The sequence below is a fragment of the Podarcis bocagei genome (genome assembly GCF_964188305.1).
Source record: "Podarcis bocagei genome assembly, chromosome: 1".
Classification (NCBI taxonomy): domain Eukaryota; kingdom Metazoa; phylum Chordata; class Lepidosauria; order Squamata; family Lacertidae; genus Podarcis; species Podarcis bocagei.
In genome coordinates, this window is record NC_138125.1 from 105,730,669 (window position 1) to 105,752,829 (window position 22,161).

Consider the following 22,161-nt stretch of genomic DNA (forward strand, 5'->3'; position numbering starts at 1 on the left):
ATCTAAGTTTGGCCTCATTGAGGGACAGTATTTCAGTATGAGTTGGAAAATGAGAATAACCTTAAACATTTTTTAAGAAAAAAGCAAACAACAACATCATACTTGGCAGATAATATTACTTTCACAAGTTGTTTCAAGCAAGGCACTCTAAAACTAGTATGCTTAAGATACTATATGCCGATATTGGGACTATGGGATGGGGTTGTGTACGAGTTTTGAGGAAGAACTGCAACCTTCTCTTTTAGGCAGGAGGCGCCTGATTTTCAGTCTGACGAGTGATTTCAGGCTTGATACATGCTAACATTGTGCCATTCTGCTCTGAAAATTTGAAATATATTTTCTATTTGTATTTGTTAGAAGTCCTCCAGGTGCCAAAATATGGCAAAACGTTAGGAGAAGGGGGAGGGGGGAAGTTGGTGGTGGGGAGAGAGGAAAACCACCTCTCTTCCCATTCTTTCCCGCCTAGTCTCTCCGGTCCCCCGCTCTCCCCACCTGTCGTTCCAAGAACTACAACTCCCAGGATGCGCCAGGAACTTCTCCCCCTCCAGCCCGTGAGCTTTGGGAGGGGTTGATGTAATGCAGTGAAGTCACAAAGCCCTTGAGGGTGGGGGAAGAGAGAGAGGGAGAGGGAGAAGGTGGTTTGCTGGCGGGGATGCAGGATGGTGGCGGCGGCAGCAGCAGCAGCAGCAGCAGCAGCAGCAGAGCTTGCAAAGCTAGCAAGCGGCTCCGGCGTTTGAGTGGGCAGGAAGTGGGGCGGCGTGGACAGCAAAGGACCCGGCTTCATTTTTTTTATATAAAAAGGCTTCGAATGACCATATGCATTCCTGTAGTTGGATGCTTTTCTTTCACGGCACCGGCTGCCCGCCTCTGAAGAAACCTTCGAGGGGCTGAGGCGGGCGCCCCCCACCCCACCCCTCACCTCAGGCCATTCCCGCCCTTCTGTTTATTCTCCTGCCTAAGTTGCTGGCGCTCGCCCGCCGTCGTGTGAGGCAACCGGGCATGCCTCGTTGCCGCCGCCGCCTCTCCTGACCGGGCCGGGCTCCTTTCCCTGCAGCTCGAACACCCCCCCCCCCAAAAAAAAGAAACGAGAAGCCGGGGAGGGGGGCAAAGGAGCGGGCCGTCCTCGCCACGCGCCGTAGGTCAAGGCGCCGCCACCTCCTCCCCGCGCCGAGATGGCGGACCCAGCCGAATGCAGCATCAAAGTGATGTGCCGGTTCCGGCCCCTCAACGAAGCCGAGATCCTCCGCGGGGACAAATTCATCCCCAAATTCAAAGGCGAGGAGACGGTCGTGGTCGGGGTAAGCTTGGTCGCCGCCGCCTTGCTTGGGGTGGCTTTTTTGTTGTTGTTGTTTTGGTGAGGGGCGCGGGCGAGGGAGTTGCCTTCATCTTGGCCCCCTTCGCCTCAGGACCTTCCCTCGCCTCCTGCAGCAACGTGCGGAGAGGAGAGACCTGCCAATTTCCTCCCGCCCGGCAACATTGCTGGGCCCCCTGCCTGGCGTGCCTTCGCACTGCATTGTTGTGCTCCTCCTTCCTCCGCCCATTGTTCCCAACCTTGGCTGCTGTTCTGGAGCCTTTCTGTGTGCTGGGTGGCTTTCCCATCCAGGCTCTTTTTATTCACCTTGAGCTCCTGGTGCGGGAGGAGGGTGCGGGGATGAGATTGGGAAACCCCTTCCAGGCACTTGCCGTGGGAGGAAAGGTCGCGCCTCGCCTGGGTGTCTTCCTCCCTTACTCCTCAGACTTGGAGATCATCTTGGGGGGTCCCAAAGGAGAATGCCTCTTCCTCTTCTCTTTAGCTGGAATAGATACCCAAAAGCTGTGGGAAAGGGTGTGGGTAGGTTTTGTTGGGGGGTGGGTGGGTGTCAGGTAATATAGGTGTTTGGTGGTAGCATTCTCTCCCCCCCCCTTTGGGGGATGCAACATTTCAAGCCATCTCATGTGCGGGAGCATAAGGGGAATGGCACAGCCAAGTGTCTTGCGGCAACCTTTTCGAAAGCTTGACATTTATTGCGGTGTGAGCCTTTTGTGGGCTGAGAGCCCACGTTGGCAGATGCATGACATAGTTGCCTTCAGTTGATAGATAGGCATAAATAGGTCTAGAGAAAGTAACTGTGAATGGTGGTGCAGAAAAAGCATGAAATGCAAGCATTTATTTATTTATTTAATGTTTCACTCCCTTGTCTAGCTTTGTTGAAGTGCCCGTTTCTTGTCTTATCGTCCTTTGCTCCTATAGGCCAGATACTACATTTAATTCCTACATCTGCCAAACGTTAGTGCCCTGCAACAAAACATCCTCCTTCAACCCGTTTTGGATGCTTTCTGCAGGGGAAAACCTGCCATGTAAGGTACTGCTTGGCTGAGTTCCTTGTTTTCATAGCCGCAGCAGAGGGCAATGGTGGGGAACTGAATAGAGTCAACCCCAATTGACTCTTCCAGCTGCCTCCCTTCCCTCCTTGCTGCTGTAGCCTTCCAATCCCCAGCATTGATCAAGCTGATGTCATCTGGATCACTGGGCATGCTCACATGCTCCCTCCTGATGCCTTTGACTGATTGACAGGTGGCAAGAAATTGCTGAGAGAATTAGAGGTGGAGGAATTCCCACCCCCTCTGCCAACCCAGCTTGTGTTTTCATCCATTTTTGCAGCCCTGAGTTAAAAGCATGCCAAGCTGCAGTCTCTGCAGACAAGAGCAAAATTTATGTATTCCATCCAGAGATGCTCACTCGTTGCCTGCTGTGTTCATTTCCTGCTCTTCTTGCTGCATTATGGGGAGGGAGAGAGAGAGAGAACCTTCGCTTAACAGGAGTTCCTTTCCTTATCACTTACAGGATCATATTGGCCTTGGTTGAGACGTTTGCTCTTCCTTTGTCCTAGATGTGCTGGCATGGGTGGGGGAGAGGATGCCTATATATCTGACCTCAACTCCAGAGGTATCTGGCCTTCAGGGCAATTTGTGGTAATTTTCTCCTTGCAATATGAATTACCTAATAGTCTTGTAATATGAATCTATGGCAACCTTCCACCTGAATTCCCCTGAATAATGGCAACCTTCTGCCTCCATGCTAAGATTTTCAAAATGTGTTCCAAGGAAACTGGTTTAATTAGAAGATCAGTAATGGTAGACAAAGCTTTCAGCTTGCCTGCCCTTTACTGGAGTTCCTGGTGGTGTGCAGCTGTGGACCCTAGTGAACTGAGTGTGCACCACAGAATATACCAGAGAGTCCTCGACAGATAGGTGGACTCTTCAGTGGACAAAGTCAGTATGGAAAGCATTTTATTAAAGGAGTTGAAAGCTACATTTCTAAAACATTGGTGGGCAGCTTCTTCAACAACCTTTGTTTTTGTTACCCTTGTATCCTCCCTCCTTTACCTCTGGACCACAAAGCGACATTTGAGTCTCACAATAACTTTGAGAAGGTAGGGATGGCTGAGAGAAGGTGACTGTCAAAGACAGATTATGTTCAGAGGTGTGAGAAGGGATTGGTGCTTCTATCATAACAGGTTTGTGAGTGTGTAGGGCAAGGTCCCAGGAACAATCCCCTGGCATCCGTAATTGTTAGCTGAATTCTTATTTGAACATTTTTGTTTTTTATTGTATGGTTGTTGTCATTGGAACATTCTGTGGCAGTATTAATTGCATGTTGTCTAAAGAAGTGCTTTGTTTTTCTTGTCTTTAAAAATATAAACATTCCTATAAGATTTGATAAATGGACAATTTTAATTTTTTTAAGAAGAAGAGTTAAAAAAACCCAAACCAACTATCAGTTGATAAAGCAAAAGGAAATCTGTCTGGTTATTTGATCTTTACTGGTTATTTGATATCTACTTCTCTTTATTCTGCAATGAGAATTTGCCCCCCACTCTGAAATTGTTGTTTTGAATTGTCAGTACACTCATACCCAGTTTTCAGAGTTACATCAGAGCTGGACTAGGAAACTTTAGTAATGAATTAAGCACTAGCCAACTCTGTTCATTTCTACTTCTGGTCTATCAACCACAACAAAATGGCAATAGATATTTGTATGTGGGTGTAATATTTATGTTGTCGGGGAAATGGTTATAGGGCTTTGTTCTAACGAATGATTATTCTAATAGGCTTACGTCAGTACTCTGCTAGATAATTTTTACTTGAATTAGTGAGCAATTAGCCAAACAATAATTACAGTGTTTGTAGGTGTCGTTATGTTTTGCTATTTATGCTTGGTAGTTCTGGATGCAGCAGTGATATTATTAATTGCATTTGGTTTTGCCCTTGGATACTTAAAAGTTCTATCACTAAGTAGCTTTAGAATCACTAAATATAAAGTAAAAACCTTGCTCAAGTAGTTTGTTTTTAAAAATGGTTTGTAACTAGAACTCATTGGTACAGCTTTGCTTTCATTTTTAAAGAGCACAATGATGAATTTGAGAATATATTTTTATAGGGTGAAATTCAATGTAGCGCAATAAGTGGGAAACGTGTGCAGGGAACAAGAAGTGCTTGTGTAATGGGTCTTTCTCTGTGTGCCCCCAAATCTGTTCTGGGGGTTCCTCCAGCCTTCCAGACCAGATTTAGGGAGTGCAGGAAGAACTCTTGGGGGAGGAGAAGAGGGAAAAGTCCTATCATGCAAGCAGAACTTGTTCTTCACACAGAACAACTTAGTTGAACCCTGCCCATAGAAATCAACATATCCCTTTTTTTTAGCTTATGGAAAGAAAATACATGGAAGCATCTCTTTTGAAGCTAGCTGTTGTTTCTTGCCTAAAACCAAATATAAATACAGTGGTACCTCGGGTTAAGTAGTTAATTCGTTCCGGAGGTCCGTTCTTAACCTGAAACTGTTCTTAACCTGAAGCACCACTTTAGCTAATAGGGCCTCCTGCTGCTGTTGCTGCTACTGCGCCACTGGAGCACGGTTTCTGTTCTCATCCTGAAGCAAAGTTCTTAACCCGAGGTACTATTTCTGGGTTAGAGGAATCTATAATCTGAAGCGTATGTAATAACCTGAAGCATATGTAACCACTGTAAGCTGGGTGGAATCCACTGGAAATCTCTACCCTCCCAGTCCTTTCCTATTGTGTAATTTCCATTTGTTTCAGGACAGCTTTCACTACTTTCTTGCTCTCCTGGCTTCTACGGCTCTTTTAGGGGGCTTGTGTGGGTGCAGATCCCTGGCTATGTGTAGTTGGGGGAAACATTGCCAACCACGGCCTGCTTCACCTGTTTGCTTGTAAAGCTGTCTCGAGGCAAGTGGAGGAAACCAACAGTGATTTGATTCTTCTTCCTCTGTAAACTTTGCAGGTGGCAATATTTTCTGTGTTCTTCATCACCACAGACTGAACTCCTCATATTTGCACCAGAATCAAGCAAAGCTGATTCAGCATAAATTTAGCTTGCTGAATATCTTTCCTTCCTTCCTTCCTTCTTTCCAGGCTGTGTGTGATATTGTGGAATTAGCTTACTTCATAAGATAAATTATCTATAATAACTCAATAAGTGATGACAAATTTTAGCACCTTTAGATTACTTAGTGGCAACTACATTTGCTACATGAATAACTCATGAACTTATCAACTTATGCCAATGTGGTGGCATTAGCTTGACAACAAAAACCTTTTCATATTCCCGTGTTCAAAATGTGAAGGGTTAGAGAATGTTTCGGATTGTGTGTAGTCAGCAGTTAGTTTTTGGGTGGTCTTGCTGACAAGCCCCCAAATCATAGCCAGCAACTTCCCACGCTGGTTTTTCCCTCAAGAAAGACTGGGAGATGAGGGTGTGCACATTTTTGTGCTGCCCTGTCCGAAGCTACTGTGGGCATCTTTAGACTGAGGCAACCAATGTTTCCTCACCTACCTTGCTTATTCTCCTCTCCTTGGGCATGCAGTTCCTAGCCTTTCTCCCAGCTCTGAAGCTGGAGAGGATTGCCACACAACTACCTTCAAAGTGGAAAGGTTGGCCAGGCCACTTATCACACTCTCTTATGGGCAGGCCATGCTCACCATGCTAAGTGGATTTATTGCATCTCACGTAAATCTGCAAGATTTAATAGGTGCTGGTGTTTTTCAGGGGGAACTTGTTGCCTAACTCTCTATGTCCTGCCTGCCTCGTTTTACAGCTAGGAAAACTGTTCCACCACTTCACCAAATTGCTGTCTTAAAAAAAAATATAACAGTGATTGCAGCCAATTGTTATCTTGCAATCAAAGGCATGGTTTACTCTGGCTTGCAAATGAATATGCTGCACAAATGTAGGTTGTACGATGGCCCTCCTGTAATTGCTGAGGTCTCCTTTCTCTCTCTGCTGAATACTGCAGTGATTAGTTGGACTAATTACTCTGTTGTTAGCGCAACAGCTGATAGTTTCTACTTTTTCCAGTATTTCTTGTCATTCCACAGCAGTAAGCATGCTTTAGTCCAGTGCTGTGCTGGTTCTGTGTCCTGACACTGGGTGGGATAGAACCCATCACACCCATTTGCACATGGACTTTAAAACTGAAAGGAAACAGCAACATTTGTGCATTTTTTTAAAAAACAAACAAACAAACCTCAGCAAACCATTTGTGCCTCTGCAGTGCTGGCAGTGTTGAGGTTTGGAAAGCAGTACAAACCTTAGCTGTTCAATAGACTCCTCTGGTGGGCTATGAAGTGCATGCTTTTCAATCAGTTCTTTTCAATCCAGATCTGCTGCCTGTTGCATCCTGTTAGTTTAAAGTCAATAAAAAAAAGAATGCACCCCAGGGATCTTGGATCACCACGACAGGCCTTTTGTTTGCATGAGCAAACAGAAGCATGTTTTGGCCAAGGTAAAGCACTTTTCCAGTCCTATTTATCTCAGTGGGAGAGATTTAAGTATCTATTGGATAGTCCTTCTGAAATCAATGTGATTTAGAAGTACTTTTATTTTACTTGTGCCTTAAATCTAGCATCATTATAAAAGAATCTAGATAAAGGCATTTTGCTCAGGGATTGAGAAGAACGTTCTCAAATAAAGAGGGATAACTTTGTGACAGCCATCCATTGTATGCTTCCTAGAAAAAACAGTTGTCACAACAATTCATGTCCCAGTGTCAGGAATAAATTTCAGAAGTTTGTTTTGGTATTAAATCTATGCTTAGCAACTTAAACACAACAATTTAATTAGTCAAATAAAACCCAACTCTTAATACAGTAAGTTGTAAAGCTGTTCTGCTCATTAGCAGAACTTTATTGTTTATTCTGCTTGATTTCTTGCACTGTTTAGCATGAAAATAGTTTGAATGGTGCTTTTAACAGTGTGTTTTCTTTAAAAAATTATTAAAATGTCTTTGAATGAGTAAGCATATGTTTCATCCTGGATGTTCAAAGCAGATAACCATAGATTTAGGGTAAAATTCAAGTGGACTTCCTTGTGCCCCTCCCCACCAAAAATTCTGGCAGCATGGGGGAGGGTGAGAAGAAGGGGAAGCCCCTTTGTACAATAAGTCAGTCCCACTCATATATGGATGATGTTGGTGTCACCCTTAAATCATACCATTAAAATTATATAAAATCCTGTAGAACAACTAAAATATAATAAACTCCAAAATCAAGTTAGTCAGTACCTTTATTGGGACCAACTGAAATGCCATCCAAAATGGAAGGTCCACAGCAAACTATGGCAAGTTCTTAAAGAAATGGGAGTGCCTGATCACCTCATCTGTCTCCTGAGAAATCTCTATGTGGGACAAGAAGCTACAGTTAGAACTGGATATGGAACAACTGATTGGTTCAAAATTGGGAAAGGAGTACGACAAGGCTGTATATGGTCTCCCTACTTATTTAATTATATGCAGAAGTCATCATGCGAAAGGCTGGACTGGATGAATCCCAAATCAGAATTAAGATTGCTGGAAGAAATATCAACAACCTCAGATATGCAGATGACACAACATTGATGGCAGAAAGTGAGGAGGAATTAAAGAACCTTTTAATGAAGGTGAAAGAGGAGAGCACAAAATATGGTCTGAAGCTCAAAATATAAAAAACCCCGAAGATCATGGCCACTGGTCCCATCACCTCCTGGCAAATAGAAGGGGAAGAAATGGAGGCAGTGAGAGATTTTACTTTCTTGGGCTCCATGATCACTGCAGATGGTGACAGCAGCCAAGAAATTAAAAGACACCTGCTTCTTGGGAGAAAAGCAATGACAAACCTAGACAGCATCTTAAAAAGTAGAGACATCACCTTGCCGACAAAGGTCCGTATAGTTAAAGCTATGGTTTTCCCAGTAGTGATGTATGGAAGTGAGAGCTGGACCATAAAGAAGGCTGATCGCCGAAGAATTGATGCTTTTGAATTATGGTGCTGGAGGAGACTCTTGAGAGTCCCGTGGACTGCAAGAAGATCAAACCTATCCATTCTTAAGGAAATCAGCCCTGAGTGCTCACTGGAAGGACAGATCCTGAAGCTGAGGCTCCAGTACTTTGGCCACCTCATGAGAAGAGAAGACTCCCTGGAAAAGACCCTGATGTTGGGAAAGATGGAGGGCACAAGGAGAAGCGGACGAAAGAGGACGAGATGGTTGGACAGTGTTCTGGAAGCTACCAGCATGAGTTTGACCAAACTGCAGGAAGCATTGGAAGACAGAAGTGCCTGGCGTGCTCTGGTCCATGGGGTCATGAAGAGTCGGACATGACTAAATGACTAAACAACAACAACAACAGGCTTGTGCCCCAGAGAGGTCACCTCGGTGCTGCTATTGCAGCAGTTTGTCTTCTCCCCCAGTGACTTGGAGGCGCACTCCATTGTCTCTTGAGACAAACGGATGCCAACAGATTTATCCACTACTGGAAGAAGCGGACCATTTGGATCCCTTCCAATCGGGATTCAGGCCTCATCACGGGACTGAAACTGCCTTGGTCGCACTGGTTGATGATCTCCGGCGGGCTAGGGACAAAGGTGAGAGCTGTTTCCTAGTTCTGCTGGATCTCTCAGCGGCGTTTGATACCATCGACCATAACATCCTTCTGGACCGTCTTGAGGGGCTGGGAGCTGGGGGCACTGTCATACAGTGGTTCCGCTCCTTCCTCCTGGGCCGTGTTCAGAAAGTGGTGGTGGGGGATGAGTGTTCAGACCCCTGGGCTCTCACTTGTGGGGTGCCTCAGGGTTCTGTCCTCTCCCCCATGCTTTTCAACATCTACATGCAGCCGCTGGGAGAGATCATCAGGGGGTTTGGGCTGGGTGTTCATCAGTATGCAGATGATACCCAGCTCTACCTTTCTTTCAAATCAGAACCAGTGAAGGCGGTGACAGTCCTGTGTCAGTGTCTGGAGGCGGTTGGAGGATGGATGGCGGCAAACAGATTGAGATTGAATCCTGACAAGACAGAAGTACTGTTTCTGGGGGACAGGAGGCGGGCGGGTGTGGGGGATTCCCTGGTCCTGAATGGGGTAACCGTGCCCCTGAAGGACCAGGTGCGCAGCCTGGGAGTCATTTTGGACTCACAGCTGTCCATGGAGGCACAGGTTAAATCCGTGTCCAGGGCAGCTGTGTATCAGCTCCATCTGGTACGTAGGCTGAGACCCTATCTGCCCGCGGACTGCCTCGCCAGAGTGGTGCATGCTCTGGTTATCTCCCGCTTGGACTACTGCAATGCGCTCTATGTGGGGCTACCTTTGAAGGTGACCCGGAAACTACAACTAATCCAGAATGCAGCAGCCAGACTGGTGACTGGGAGCGGCCGCCGAGACCATATAACACCGGTCTTGAAAGACTTACATTGGCTCCCAGTACGTTTCCGAGCACAATTCAAAGTGTTGGTGCTGACCTTTAAAGCCCTAAACGGCCTCGGTCCAGTATACCTGAAGGAGCGTCTCCACCTCCATCGTTCTACCCGGACACTGAGGTCCAGCACCGAGGGCCTTCTGGCGGTTCCCTCATTGCGAGAAGCCAAGTTACAGGGAACCAGGCAGAGGGCCTTCTCGGTAGTGGCGCCCTCCCTGTGGAATGCCCTCCCACCAGATGTCAAAGAGAACAACAACTACCAGACTTTTAGAAGACATCTGAAGGCAGCCCTGTTTAGGGAAGCTTTTAATGTTTGATGTACCATAGTATTTTAATATTCTTTTGGAAGCCGCCCAGAGTGGCTGGGGAAACCCAGCCAGATGGGCGGGGTATAAATAATAAATTATTATTATTATTATTATTATTATAAAATAAGAGTCTATGAAAAGACAAATGGTTGTGAAACCATCATGAAAACAACACTGGTAGCCCAATAAACCCCTGAATTATTCCGTTTTATAAAATAATGAAATGCCTAAACTTTGTACCATGGCATTTTGTTGCCATGATATAAGCTTGATATATATGATGCACCTGCATTTACCCAGTACTACAAATGCTTTGGGTTAAATGTTGTCCTTTTGCTCTGTGTCAAGTTATCCTACATTGTTAAATGCTGCTTCGATGCATGGTAGTTTTTGAAAAGTGGAGGGAAGAGCAGCACTAAGGAAAAAAGAGCTTGGTCTTGCAAAAAAGGCATAAAAGGGTAATCCCCTGCTTCCATCCCTCTGTAATTGGACAGATATACATTTTATTTCCATTGGTACAAGAATATGGAGTAGAAGCAAAAAGAAGAAGACCATAATGGAGCATGAGAACAATATTTCAGAAGAATCTGCTGAGATGGTTGATTATTGAGAAGTGTGACATTTGTTTTGTGTGCTTTTATCAAAGATATAAACAATTCCTCAAATTACATTTGACCTCTGTAACTGGCAACTACATCTAGTATAAATTATTGGTCTCTTAATGTCGGAAAATGAACAAAAATTCCCATCCTGGATATGATGTTTTAAAATGAAGCAAATTTTATTTACATAAAATCGTATTTTTGCTTTATCAGTTTTGTTGAGTGTTGCTTTGCCTGTGCCAAAGACCCAGCTAGGTAAGATATAACATGGAAAGTACTCTGCAGCTTAATCATACCATTTTTCAGGTAGGGATTTATTTGTCTGCAAGACTGAAGTTTTTCCTTTCCCCTTTTCATTCTTTCTAGTTTGCTGCATCCTTTTGGCATCACCAGAGGTCTCACCTTCATCAGACTGGCTTTGTGTCAGGATTATTTGTCAAGTCATTCTGATTATACGACGTTCATTAGAAGCAACTGGATCTCTTGTGGTCCAGAAACACTAGCCAACATCTTTACTTGGAACACTAGAGGCAAAATCTGGATCTTGGCTATAAGTGGGAGGATAATTAGTCATTTTAGACAGCCTATGTGAACAAAGTACAATTAATGATATAAATTTCTGAGGTTTGCTGCATTTGATTCAGGTTCACATTCAGAAGAATTTGAGGCCCTTCCAAGACGCATCAGCGAGCACTTGGTAGAGCTATGGGGAAGCCTATGACCTTGACCACATAGCTGTAAAACCCGCAAGTCCTGATTCTTGCTCTTTGGCTGATGTCTTGCACGTCTGGGAAGGCAGGGCCCTGGCTAACTCCACCAAAAAGGCTACTGTTACTGCTGAAGTTGCCTAGAATATATTTAATATGCTTTATGGCTGAAGTTCCTGAACTGCAACTCCTACCAGCCCCAGCTAGCATGACAAATGATCAGGGATGATGGGATGTTGATTAAGAATGTTAGAATCTGGCTCATTAATGACCATGCTCATCAAATAAATAAATAAAGCAAGTTCCATTTAATGTTTAGACCTTGATAAATTCGCTTGAATTGGAATGCAGGCAGATGAGATTTTCATTTGTTGGGTTCAAAAGGCCAGAAGAATACAGATGTTTTGTGTGTGTCAACATGCACAACTGCATGTGCCATTGTGAGTGTCTGAGGCAGCGCATGCTTCTTGATCATATGGGATCAGCTGCAATATTAGAATCTTAATTCATTGCTCGCCTTTGTTGGACAGCCAAGTCAGGGTGTCAAAGGAGGTCCCATTGTAAATGAATGATAGTGTTGGGGCTTTCCATGTTTTTACAGACCAGCATTCTTGCCTTGGCCTTCAAAGAGGTCAGTGTCCCCATCACTTATTCCACAATGCTTTTAAAGAAAGATATGATACATTATGATATGATGATATGATATGATATGATATGAACACAGATTAAGGCTTTGTAGTGTGCAGTAAATTGTGGAATATCACTAGCTACCACTTCATCAATGGAAATGCTTTCCCTCCCCACCCTGTTTGCTCTCTTTAGAAGCTGGTATCCTGCTGACTAGTATTCTTTGGGTTTAGAATTCAAGCCACCGGTGACCTGGCTCGGTTATTTAGCTGGTGCTGACTGTGCTTTGTGCTTCTCAGCTGGGTTGCTTCTGCTTTCTCTTGATTTAGAATATTGATTTCCACCTCCCCCCCCCCTCTCTAAGTGAGAAAACTGGCTGCAGACTGAAAATGGCATGGCAGGAGGGGGGAAAGTGAAACACAGTGGGTGAGATTAGAACAAAATTGGAAGAAATGACAAAAGGAATCAATGAGGAATTGTTGAAACAATAATTGATTATGGGGTCTTGAAAAAAGAACATCATGTCCAACAGCATGTAAAGCACAAAAGTCGGGAAGTAGATGAGAACTACACATCTAAGCAAAATGTGCACCTGCATTATTTCTTGTTTGATCATAGTCCTGTACAGTGCAGCAAAAGGCTTAATGTGTGAAATTGTGCAATTACACTATTGCAGCATGAAGAAACGTAAGAAATGAATTTTACCCTATTTCATGACAAATAGTGTGGCAATAGTATATTTGAGTTGATTACTTTTATTTTATTGCTTTTTGAATTTTTATACTGCCCTATACCTGGAGGTCTCAGGGCAGTTCACAGAATAAAATCAAAATATAAAACCACACAATACATAATCAAAATAAAAACAACAACTCAATAATACCCCCCCAAGCCACATTTTAATAGGGTGTACATAGGATGTCAATCAAATCAACCAGAGGCCTGGTTAAAAAGGAACATTTTTGCCTGGCACCTAAAGGTGTAGAATGAATGTTTTTATGCAATGGTGTCCAGACATAGGGGAGGTGCGTGCAGTTCTGATTGTGATATTATGAACAGAATAGAGATTAACACTGAAAACCCTGCATTCTGGCAGTGCAAGTGTGTGTTTAAAAAATTCAGAAAAAAACAGTTTCATTATTATTATTTTTCTGTAAAGTTCAATGTAGTATTTCTGTCAGATCCATTATATATGTATGAAGACAGTTCTCTTTCGCAGACAGGGAGAGAGAGAGAAGGTTCACTCACTTCCTTTCTGTCAGTATTACTCAGTCCATCTTTCTGATGTATGGAGGCTCAATGTGATACAGTTTGAAAGAATGAAGAGCATTGTTCACTGAAGGAATACATATTTGAGGCTTGTGTGGTTTCAAATGGAAGGTAGCTTGAGTTTGTTCACAAAAGGGATGGTGAGGGAAAGATGATCACAGTGCGGGTGGCACTGTGGTCTAAACCACTGAACCTCTTGGGCTTGTTGATCAGAAGATTGGCAGTTAGAATCCCCCGCGATAGGGTGAGCTCCCGTTGCTCGGTCCCAGCTCCTGCCAACCTAGCTGTTTGAAAGCAGACCAGATTTATATTTTTTTATATAGTAATTTTTAATGGTATATCTGTTTTTGTTTTTCTATGTTGCCCTTATTTTATCTGTAAGCTGCCTTGAGTCCCTGTCTGGGCGGGGTATAAATACATATAACCAGTGCTTTTTTTTCTAGGGGGCGCCGAGGTATGCATACCCCTAAACATTTTGTGAATCTTTGTACTTTTGTCCATTTGGTGTATTTATTTTTCCCAATTTGAACTATAAAATGGTGATTTTCTTGAGTCAGAATGAGAGTACCCCTAAACATTTTTAAAGAAAAAAAAGCACTGCATATAATAATACATATAATAATGTGATAGCCCCTCCCGCTCTCTCTTTAATGCACATCTTCTCCTATAGACATACTTCTAGAGTTCTTAGTAATGGATAAAATCATACAAATGCACGTCTGTGCTTCCTGTCAAAAATGTGCTTGGTTCTTAGTATGCAGTTTTGCACACTAGGGAAGTTTGATAGAAGAAGGTTGCAGGAAGCTGGTTGTGCTGGTTTTTTATTTACTTTTTGCTGCTGCTGTTGTTTTATGCTGGCCTTGAGCATAATGAGGAGTTGGTGGTAGATAGCATTTTTTTTTTGCAATGATTCACATTTGCAAAGCGGTGTGCAAGCATTCAGTAATTGAGTTCTTGCAGCTCATCCCAGCCCCAAGGTAGGGAACTGTGTCTTAAGAGATGACACAGTTTTAATGGCAACCTAATATGTGCATGCCTGAAGGGAGTGTTGGCTGTAGCTTAATGGTGATTTCTGTTAACTTGGTGCAAGTGAAGGGAGAGGGAAGGGTTGCTTTCTATATTTTGTACCTTTGCTTTCTATATTTTGTACCTTTGCTTTCTATATTTTGTACCTTTGCTTTCTATATTTTGTACCTTGTACCTAAGAAGGATCTTCATATGTACCTAAGAAGGATCTTCATATTCTCTGTAAGTTAATTTCTGAGCTAGAAATAACTTCACCTGCAAAAGGGGCCCTCGAAGGAATGCAAGATAAGACAGAGGCTAGAAATAGCCAGACCTGCAGAATAGCCTCGCTTTCTTACCTTAGGAATGCAAGATAAAAAAAGACACAGACGGGAGGAGACGGGAGGAGACGGGATGCAGGACGCTTGTATAGGGAACAATAAGGAGGGCTGTTTAGAAGGCTAAAAATAAGTTGAAAACTTTCCAGTTGATTGGGAAAGTTTCTGGAGGGCGTGGGAAGGAGGGAGAGAGCCCACTTAAGGTATAAGAAAGTCTGCAGAGGGGTATTTTCTGGGCAGTCAGTCTTCCAGAAATTATTCTGCTGGCTGTCTCCTGTGCACAGAGAATAAAACTGCTTTCCTCCAAAGAAGGATCTTTCCTGGAGTTTTCTTTACTCTCTCTCTGGATCTGAGGACGCGGGCCAACGATTCCCTGGCATGGACTAGGCTCAGCCTACACAACTGCCTGAGGATTTTTGCTTAGTTTTATATTTACAGCATGAATGATCTAGATTGTGGTGAATGTTTAGGTGCAGTTTTCTTCACAGAAACTGCCCTGCTTGAGTCAGGAAGCAATTCTTACTCTATTCTTACTCTTATTCTTCCTCTCTTTTAAAATTCAGTACATTTGTTGCCTTACCTTTTCACCAAGAATCTTGAAATGATGTCACTTGGCTGATCCAAGACATGATACACATTGCACTAGGTGCACATACTTCCAGCATAATTTCTCTCTATTTCCTTCTCTCTCTCTCTCTCTCTCTCTCTCTCTCTCTCTCTCTCTCATTTATAGAAAACACACTCTCTATTTTTTTATTTTATTTGCTAGATTTCTTATCCACCATTCACTGTAACATTCCAGGGTGGAATACAATCTTTAAAAAAGAAAGAAAAATAAATCCAATATAACTTTCTATATCTGAACACTTAAACAAGATTGTAATACTTTGCTGTTTCTCAGATAATCTTTTTCTTTCTTGCTTGTGGTTTGCTCGAAGTGTTTCTGAGTGTGGCTCTCTATCATGGTTATTTTTGTCACACTACAAATAGCAATATATGCAAAAACCATAATGCGCATTTGTCTTCATAAAGTAAAAAAATGAATGTGTGTGTGTTTATTTAATGTGGTGACTCTTGTAGAAATTCTGAAACAAATGAACTGGTTCTTTGTCCCGAAAGAACTGGTAAAAAATTCTTTTTTAGCTGCATACTTATACATGTCTGATAGAGGAACTTGCGCTTTCATCTTGGTACAATAAAAATATGATTGATTGCTTAGCTGAATTCTAGTGAGTCCTACAAGTTACCTGGTTTTATAGGGCCTTACAGTAAGTGTTTCCCTGCTTGGGCAACGTGCATCAACGTTGGTCTTCTCTGGAAACTGAACAGTTCAGGCTTTGAGTATCCCTTCTGCCTTAAGCTATCACCTTAGGCATGTTAAAAGGGGTAAAATGTCAAATTATGGTGGTTGCTGGACTTAACATGTGTCTTAAACACATTGCATTCTTTTATTACAATATGTTACTACACTGTAGATTTTGAACCATTATGATAAAAGAATGGATTTATAGTCAGTAGCACACACTGACATTGAAACACAAAATATTGCAGGTGAGAGCTCATTTCATGGATAATATATTGCTTTTGAATGTGGCTTTTGCACATTTTTTTGCTACCGGTCTTTAGAACTCTAACTTAAGCAGGTGACAGGTTTATAGCTGCCTTTATGGATAAATAAAAATGAAACTCGTGAATTATGTGTGTCAGAACATCTGGTTGCAGATGGCAGTCACAGCTAAAACTAAATTTTACAACACAGTAGAACCTACCTGTATAGAAGGTAGCTTGCAGTCTTAAATGACAAGTTCGGGTTGGTAACAGTTGTGTTTTTTCTTCTTCAACTTTTTAAAAAAGAAGCTGTGTGGTTTTTTTAATTGAGCAAGTACTGGTTGAAGGACAAGCAGTGTTAACTTTGCCCACAGACTCCTATCAAGCAGAGATTAAGGCAAAGGGCTTTTCATTCCACTCATGAACCAGTGTTGAGAGGGTTTAAAGTGCCTGTGATTCGTGGCCAGACAAGATGCTGTTTATAGTTGTCATGAGGACTCTGCCCCCTCCCCCTTACATAGCCTCTAGTGGAGGCCATTTTTGGCAGAATCCTTAAGCCAAGTTTTCCTTGTTCTGGCTGTAACATAATTGTACTTGCAATGTGGATTCCTTAGGGCCTCAGGTGGTGGATCTAGTCTTTGGCAAGGTATCCTTTAGTCGTATTTTCAAGTTGGGGGGGGAGGCATTTCATGCACCCCTATGCGGCGGCGTTTGCAGGGTCCGTTAAAGGGTTGATTGCGGGAGTCCCTGGCCCTAGAGCAGTGGCATGTAGGTCAAACTCCCAGCGGAGGTAAGGTGGGAGGGCATGCTGTGTAAGTTTGTGCTTTACAGTCCCCTCCCACTGCACCTCATTGCCCTGCACATCCTCAGACCCGGACGGGCTAAGAGGGTTACATGCCAAGGCCTATGCCAAGTTTCCCACATTCTGAAGTTAAATAAAGTTGTGGCCAATCTGAACCCATACTTTGGTCTCTTGTCTCTTTCTTTGGGGGGTAGGCTCCACGGACAGGGTTCAGCACGTGTGCTCGCAATTGTACTTGCAATGTGGATTGTGCTGTTAGGTGAGTATCTGTGTTCCTGGCATTTATAGGTATCAAAAGGAAAACTTGCAATGTGTTGACCTCATTGCACTGTGAGTTCTGTGCATCAGAATCTAAAGAGGAGGCTGTTTCAGCATGAGTGTAATGGATATAATATGTGCTCTGCTCCTCTGTGAGCCCTTCAGATTGACAACTGTACCAAGGATGGCTGGAAGAGGAGCCCTGGGAATAGGGGCTGCCGGTTACGCCTCTTGGCTGAGCTGGATAATGTGTTCTCCCCCTTTTGGCTGATCTGGGAAATAATTGTGTATGTGTGCTTGGATATTCTAGAATGCATTCTCATCGCCTTTTGCCCATACCTCTTTTTATGTACCGTATTTTTCGCTCCATTGGACGCACCGGACCATAGGACGCATAGGACCATAGGAGGGGGAGAACAGGGAATTTTTTTTTCTTGTTCTCCCCCTCTAAAACAAGGTGCGTTCAAGGTACATTCACCAGAGCTTGTGGGGCTGGCGGTGGGGGGAAGCGCTGCTTTCCCCCACCGCCAGCCTCAAAGATCCCTGAAGCCTTTGGAGCGCAGCGCCCCGCTGCCCTACAGAGGTTTGCGCGCAGCCGTCCCCAAGCTAGAGCAGCGAGATGGAGCCCTCCATCTCGCTGTTCTGGCTTGGGAACAGCCTTGCTAGCTTCTGCAGGACAGTGAGGTGAAGGCACCGTCCCCAAGCTAGAGCAGCGAGACGGAGCGCTCCGCAGTGCTCCGTCTTCCTGTTCTGGCTTTGGGCTTAGCGGCGCAGCCTGCATTCGCTCTATAGGATGCACACACATTTCCCCTTAATTTTTGGAGGGGGAAATGTGCGTCCTATAGAACAAAAAATACGGTATTTACTGGCATCCATGAAGCACTATAGCAGGATGCCATTCAGTGTACTGCTTGTGGACTTAGCATGGGCATCTGGCTGGCCATTGTGTGAAAAGGATGGACTGGATCATCCCTTGGCCTGATCCAGCAGGGCTTTTCTTAGGTTCTTAATCCTCAAGTACCATCTACCCAATACTTAATTCTTTAGAGGGACGCTGGTGGTGCTGTGGTCTAAACCACTGAGCCTTTTGGGCTTGCTGACCGAAAGGTTGGCAGTTCGAATCCACATGACAGGGTGAGCTCCCGTTGCTCTGTCCCACCTTCTGCCAATCTAGCAGTTCGAAAGCATGCCAGTGCAAAGTAGATAAATAGGTACCGCTGCGGCTCTGGTTTCCATCACGATGTTCCATTGCGCCAGAAGTGGTTTAGTCCTGCTGGCCATATGACCTGGAAAGCTGTCTGTGGACAAACGCTGGCTCCCTCGGACTGAAAGCGAGATGAGCGCCGCATCCCATAGTTGCCTTTGACTGGACTTAATCGTCCAGGAGTCCTTTACCTTTACCTTTTTTTTACTTAATTCTTTGTATTGCATTTGAAATCACTTTTGCATGACACTTGAAAGACTGTGACCATGTCAAAATCTTCCTCCTGCTTCTTATAAAAAAATAAGGCTTTTGTATGCAAGTACAATATATTATATTATTTTCTATCCTAATAATATAACACTGATGTTTCTGCCACCCACTTCACACAATTGGAAGGAGGAAGGTGTTATGATGAGTTTCCCATTCCTTGGTAATATAATCTCAACTATAGACCCATGTCCCTTTAAACATTTCCCTTTTCTTAATTGAAACAAGGTATATCTGTACCTTAATGTGCTGTTAATGTAGGATTCAGTGGGAATAAGATATTATATGAGAGAGATTGTAATGTTTTGATATTACAAATGCCAGTTTCTGTTCAGATTATTCATTTTATATTTTTAATTGCTAAAGAAGGAGGTCAAGCCTTTCCAACTGCAATGTTAATGTTTGAGCCTATTCTGTTTCCTTCATACGATGATGAATCTGATAAGCTTCTGGGAAATTAGAATTCTAGTTGCTGTTTGCTAAGTGCTCTGAATAGACTGTCTCACAAATGCCAGATATGCCATTATACCCATAGGAACATCTTTTGTAGTAATCAACAATCCAAACTGAGCAGGTGTGCTGTTTTATATGGTTCTCTGTAGGCTTTTATAATCACCCTTTTGTCATTTGTGATCTTTCATAAAAATACCTTTTGTTTTTATTTCAGCAAGGGAAACCCTATGTCTTCGATAGAGTGTTCCCTTCAAATACATCCCAAGAACAAGTCTATAATGCTTGTGCCAAGCAGATTGTTAAAGGTAAGAGATTCTCAAATAATTTCTAGTCATGCCTGAAAGGGCTCGTGGCAAACTGAAATAGTAGAGAGTGGGTAGTAAACAAAGGCGGAACGGGGTAATTTTTCTTTGTTTCTGTTGATATGTATGGAGCTACAGGTGAGATGTGAAAACCTCTGAAATAAACTGGGAGCTCAAGGATCTCAGCCTGTAGCTCAGGTGGAGAAATACATGCATCTTGCATAGCCCTACTTCTGAATAGCATAGCTCATTAGTAAAGTACCTGGTTTGTATGCAGAAACTCCTAGGTCCAATCCCTTGAACCTCTAGTTAAAAGGAGCAGGTAAAAGGTGAGTGGAAAAGCTCTCTACTTGGGACCCTCCCCATGCTATGGCCAGTCAGACTGGACTTGACTAGGTGGATTAACAGTCTGACTTGGTGTAAGACAGCTTCTGAAATTCCTTTCAACTTTAACTTTTAAAGATGTAGCTGTACTTGTTGAGCCTCTCTGAAGTTAGAACTATGAACTTACCAAGTTTCTGGAATCATTCCTGAAAACACTCTTTTTTTGGCGGAGGCATGATCCTAAAATCTCCATAGCATTGGTATCTATTTCTGTAACTGCTGTGACTGTGAAGTGTGACAAATAATGACATTGTTGTCTAAGATGAGGCATTTGTAAACCTAAAGCATTGATTGGGTGGCCTGCAGTTCTCTGGGCCTATAGTTTTAACTATAAATCCAGCATTCCCCACCTTTGACCTTGTTAATCTGGCTCAGGTGTGGCCTTTGTTTTGGATGCAGATTGGTGTCTGCAGTGCCTTTATTCATCTGCTGGTTTTTCCGGAGTGCTATTAACCTTATTAGACTAACTGATAGGGTTATACCTATCCCTCCCAATGAATAAATTAATCATGTCCTCATTTATTCTCAGTGGCAACCTGGTCCTTAGGGATTGTTCCCATTTAGTGGCTTGGAGCTGGAAATGCTATTTTAAAAAGATATGTTTATTGTGGAGCTTGCCACTTCATTCCGTAATCATTTTGTCAGTTGGTATGGATACCAATAGTGTTATGTTGACATGCAGTTTTGAAATTGGGGATTCATAGTTGAAAGGCAAAGCGATGGCTTCTCTTTCTCCTGTCTTAAATATCACATATAATCTTTCACTAAGATCTTAGTATATCTTAAAGCTTGCTTCATTGCAATATGTTAACACTGATATTTCCACCCCCCTCAAGCTTCAACCACAATTTCCTGTAAATTGTTCTCCCTGCTTTCTCTCATGTCCTGCTCTAGCTATTTGTTGTTAGGAGAATAGAAAGGCTTCAGTCCATTTTCTGTGCAGGAAAATGACTGTTCTATCAGCTGAATCCTGCTGACTGGGAGGAATTAAGCACCATGGTTACTAGAAGATGTTACTGGAGTGCGTAGGAATAAGAAATGGCCAATATACGCAAACTGGTGGGCATTTGTTTTTTTTTTTACTGTGGCTGTTCACAAGGGACATCTGGAGCCTTGGATAAAGGCAAAATGATATTTTAATGATTTTCTGAAAATAATTGCTTACTGAGACATCCTCAGTCCACAATGAATAAACTATTGACCGACTCATTTGGGTTATATTATTGCATGACCATTGAATAATAAATTGCAGATATATCTATTTTGTAAAATGTAGAGGTGTGTGTGTGTGTGTGTGTGTGTGTGTGTGTGTGTGTAATTTTGAACTGAACTTGTGTTACAGGAGCAATATGGTTGCTATTTTATCAGTGTAGAAATTCGTGAACAGAAAAGAGCAGGAACATGTGGAGTCTGTCCTTGATTTTGTTTCTCCTGTGTGAATTCTGCATTCCTGTGTTATGATTAGCATGAAATGGAAACATGGCATAAGAATCTGCCCTAGTCTGTATCAGGGATTTCTTTGCAGCAGAGCATTTGAAAACTTTTGAGAGTCTGGGCTTTATGGTTTTTCTGAGTGTTGTATTAATTGTCATACACTGTGCTAAATGCTGTATGATGTTTAATTGCATTTTTAATTATCTTTTGTATTTCTTATATGTGATAGTTTATGGTTTGACAATTAAAATTCCAAATTGTAATACAATAAATACAATATAAGAAATATAAGAAGCAATGAAAATGCAATTACAAATAAATATGGATATTTATTGTGATGGATGTGCTGTGTCTGGTCTTCAGCCACATATCCGCAGACCTGTCATAGACCACCTGAATGAAGCATATGGACCACAGTTTAGGTAGCCCTGGTCTATATATAAAGAAATTCTTCAGTTTGGAAGAAGACAACACTCCAGGATCTTGATGCAGGTTTCGACAGTGCCTTTTTAGTACACAGCCATCAGCACTATTCCTCTGGACAGCTCCGTGGGTGTGATAGAACTCAGGAGGTTTTTGATGGTTTCTTGCTGAACTGCCAGCTTTGATTGTAAACCTAACAATCAGCCATTCCAAATTCTGCACAAACATCTTAAGTTTCATTTCAGAAAAGTGCAGCAATTTTACTGATTATCTCAAAGCATATTGACCTTGTAGATTAGCAAATCTGCATTAAAACACACAAGTCAGGACATTGTCTAATTTTTGGAAAAACTGATTCGTAATTTCTTTGTACATGTCTAGGAAGATATTGCAAGATCCAGATTTTAGTAATTATTTTCAGTAAGTAAAAATATTGATTATCTATTGGATCTAAGTGTTTTAAAATTGGCGTGATCTAAATATTTTTTTTTATTTCTAAAAAAGTGCCTTTCAT

At 42.8% G+C, this 22,161-nt stretch overlaps 1 protein-coding gene across 3 annotated transcripts in view; it reads left to right on the plus strand.

The window, feature by feature from the left end:
* Nucleotides 1–22,161, plus strand: part of KIF5C (kinesin family member 5C) — a 326,400-nt gene that overhangs the window by 249,742 nt on the left and 54,497 nt on the right. For 2 of the 3 annotated variants that reach the window (XM_081167632.1, XM_081167630.1), the window contains exons 1-2: nt 607–1,298; nt 19,319–19,409. In XM_081167632.1, coding sequence (XP_081023758.1) covers nt 1,173–1,298; nt 19,319–19,409 — 217 coding nt within the window. In that variant the 5' untranslated portion in view covers nt 607–1,172. Of the gene's footprint in view, nt 1–606; nt 1,299–19,318; nt 19,410–22,161 lie in introns of those variants that run through there. The other variant, XM_081167631.1, reaches the window with a different exon arrangement.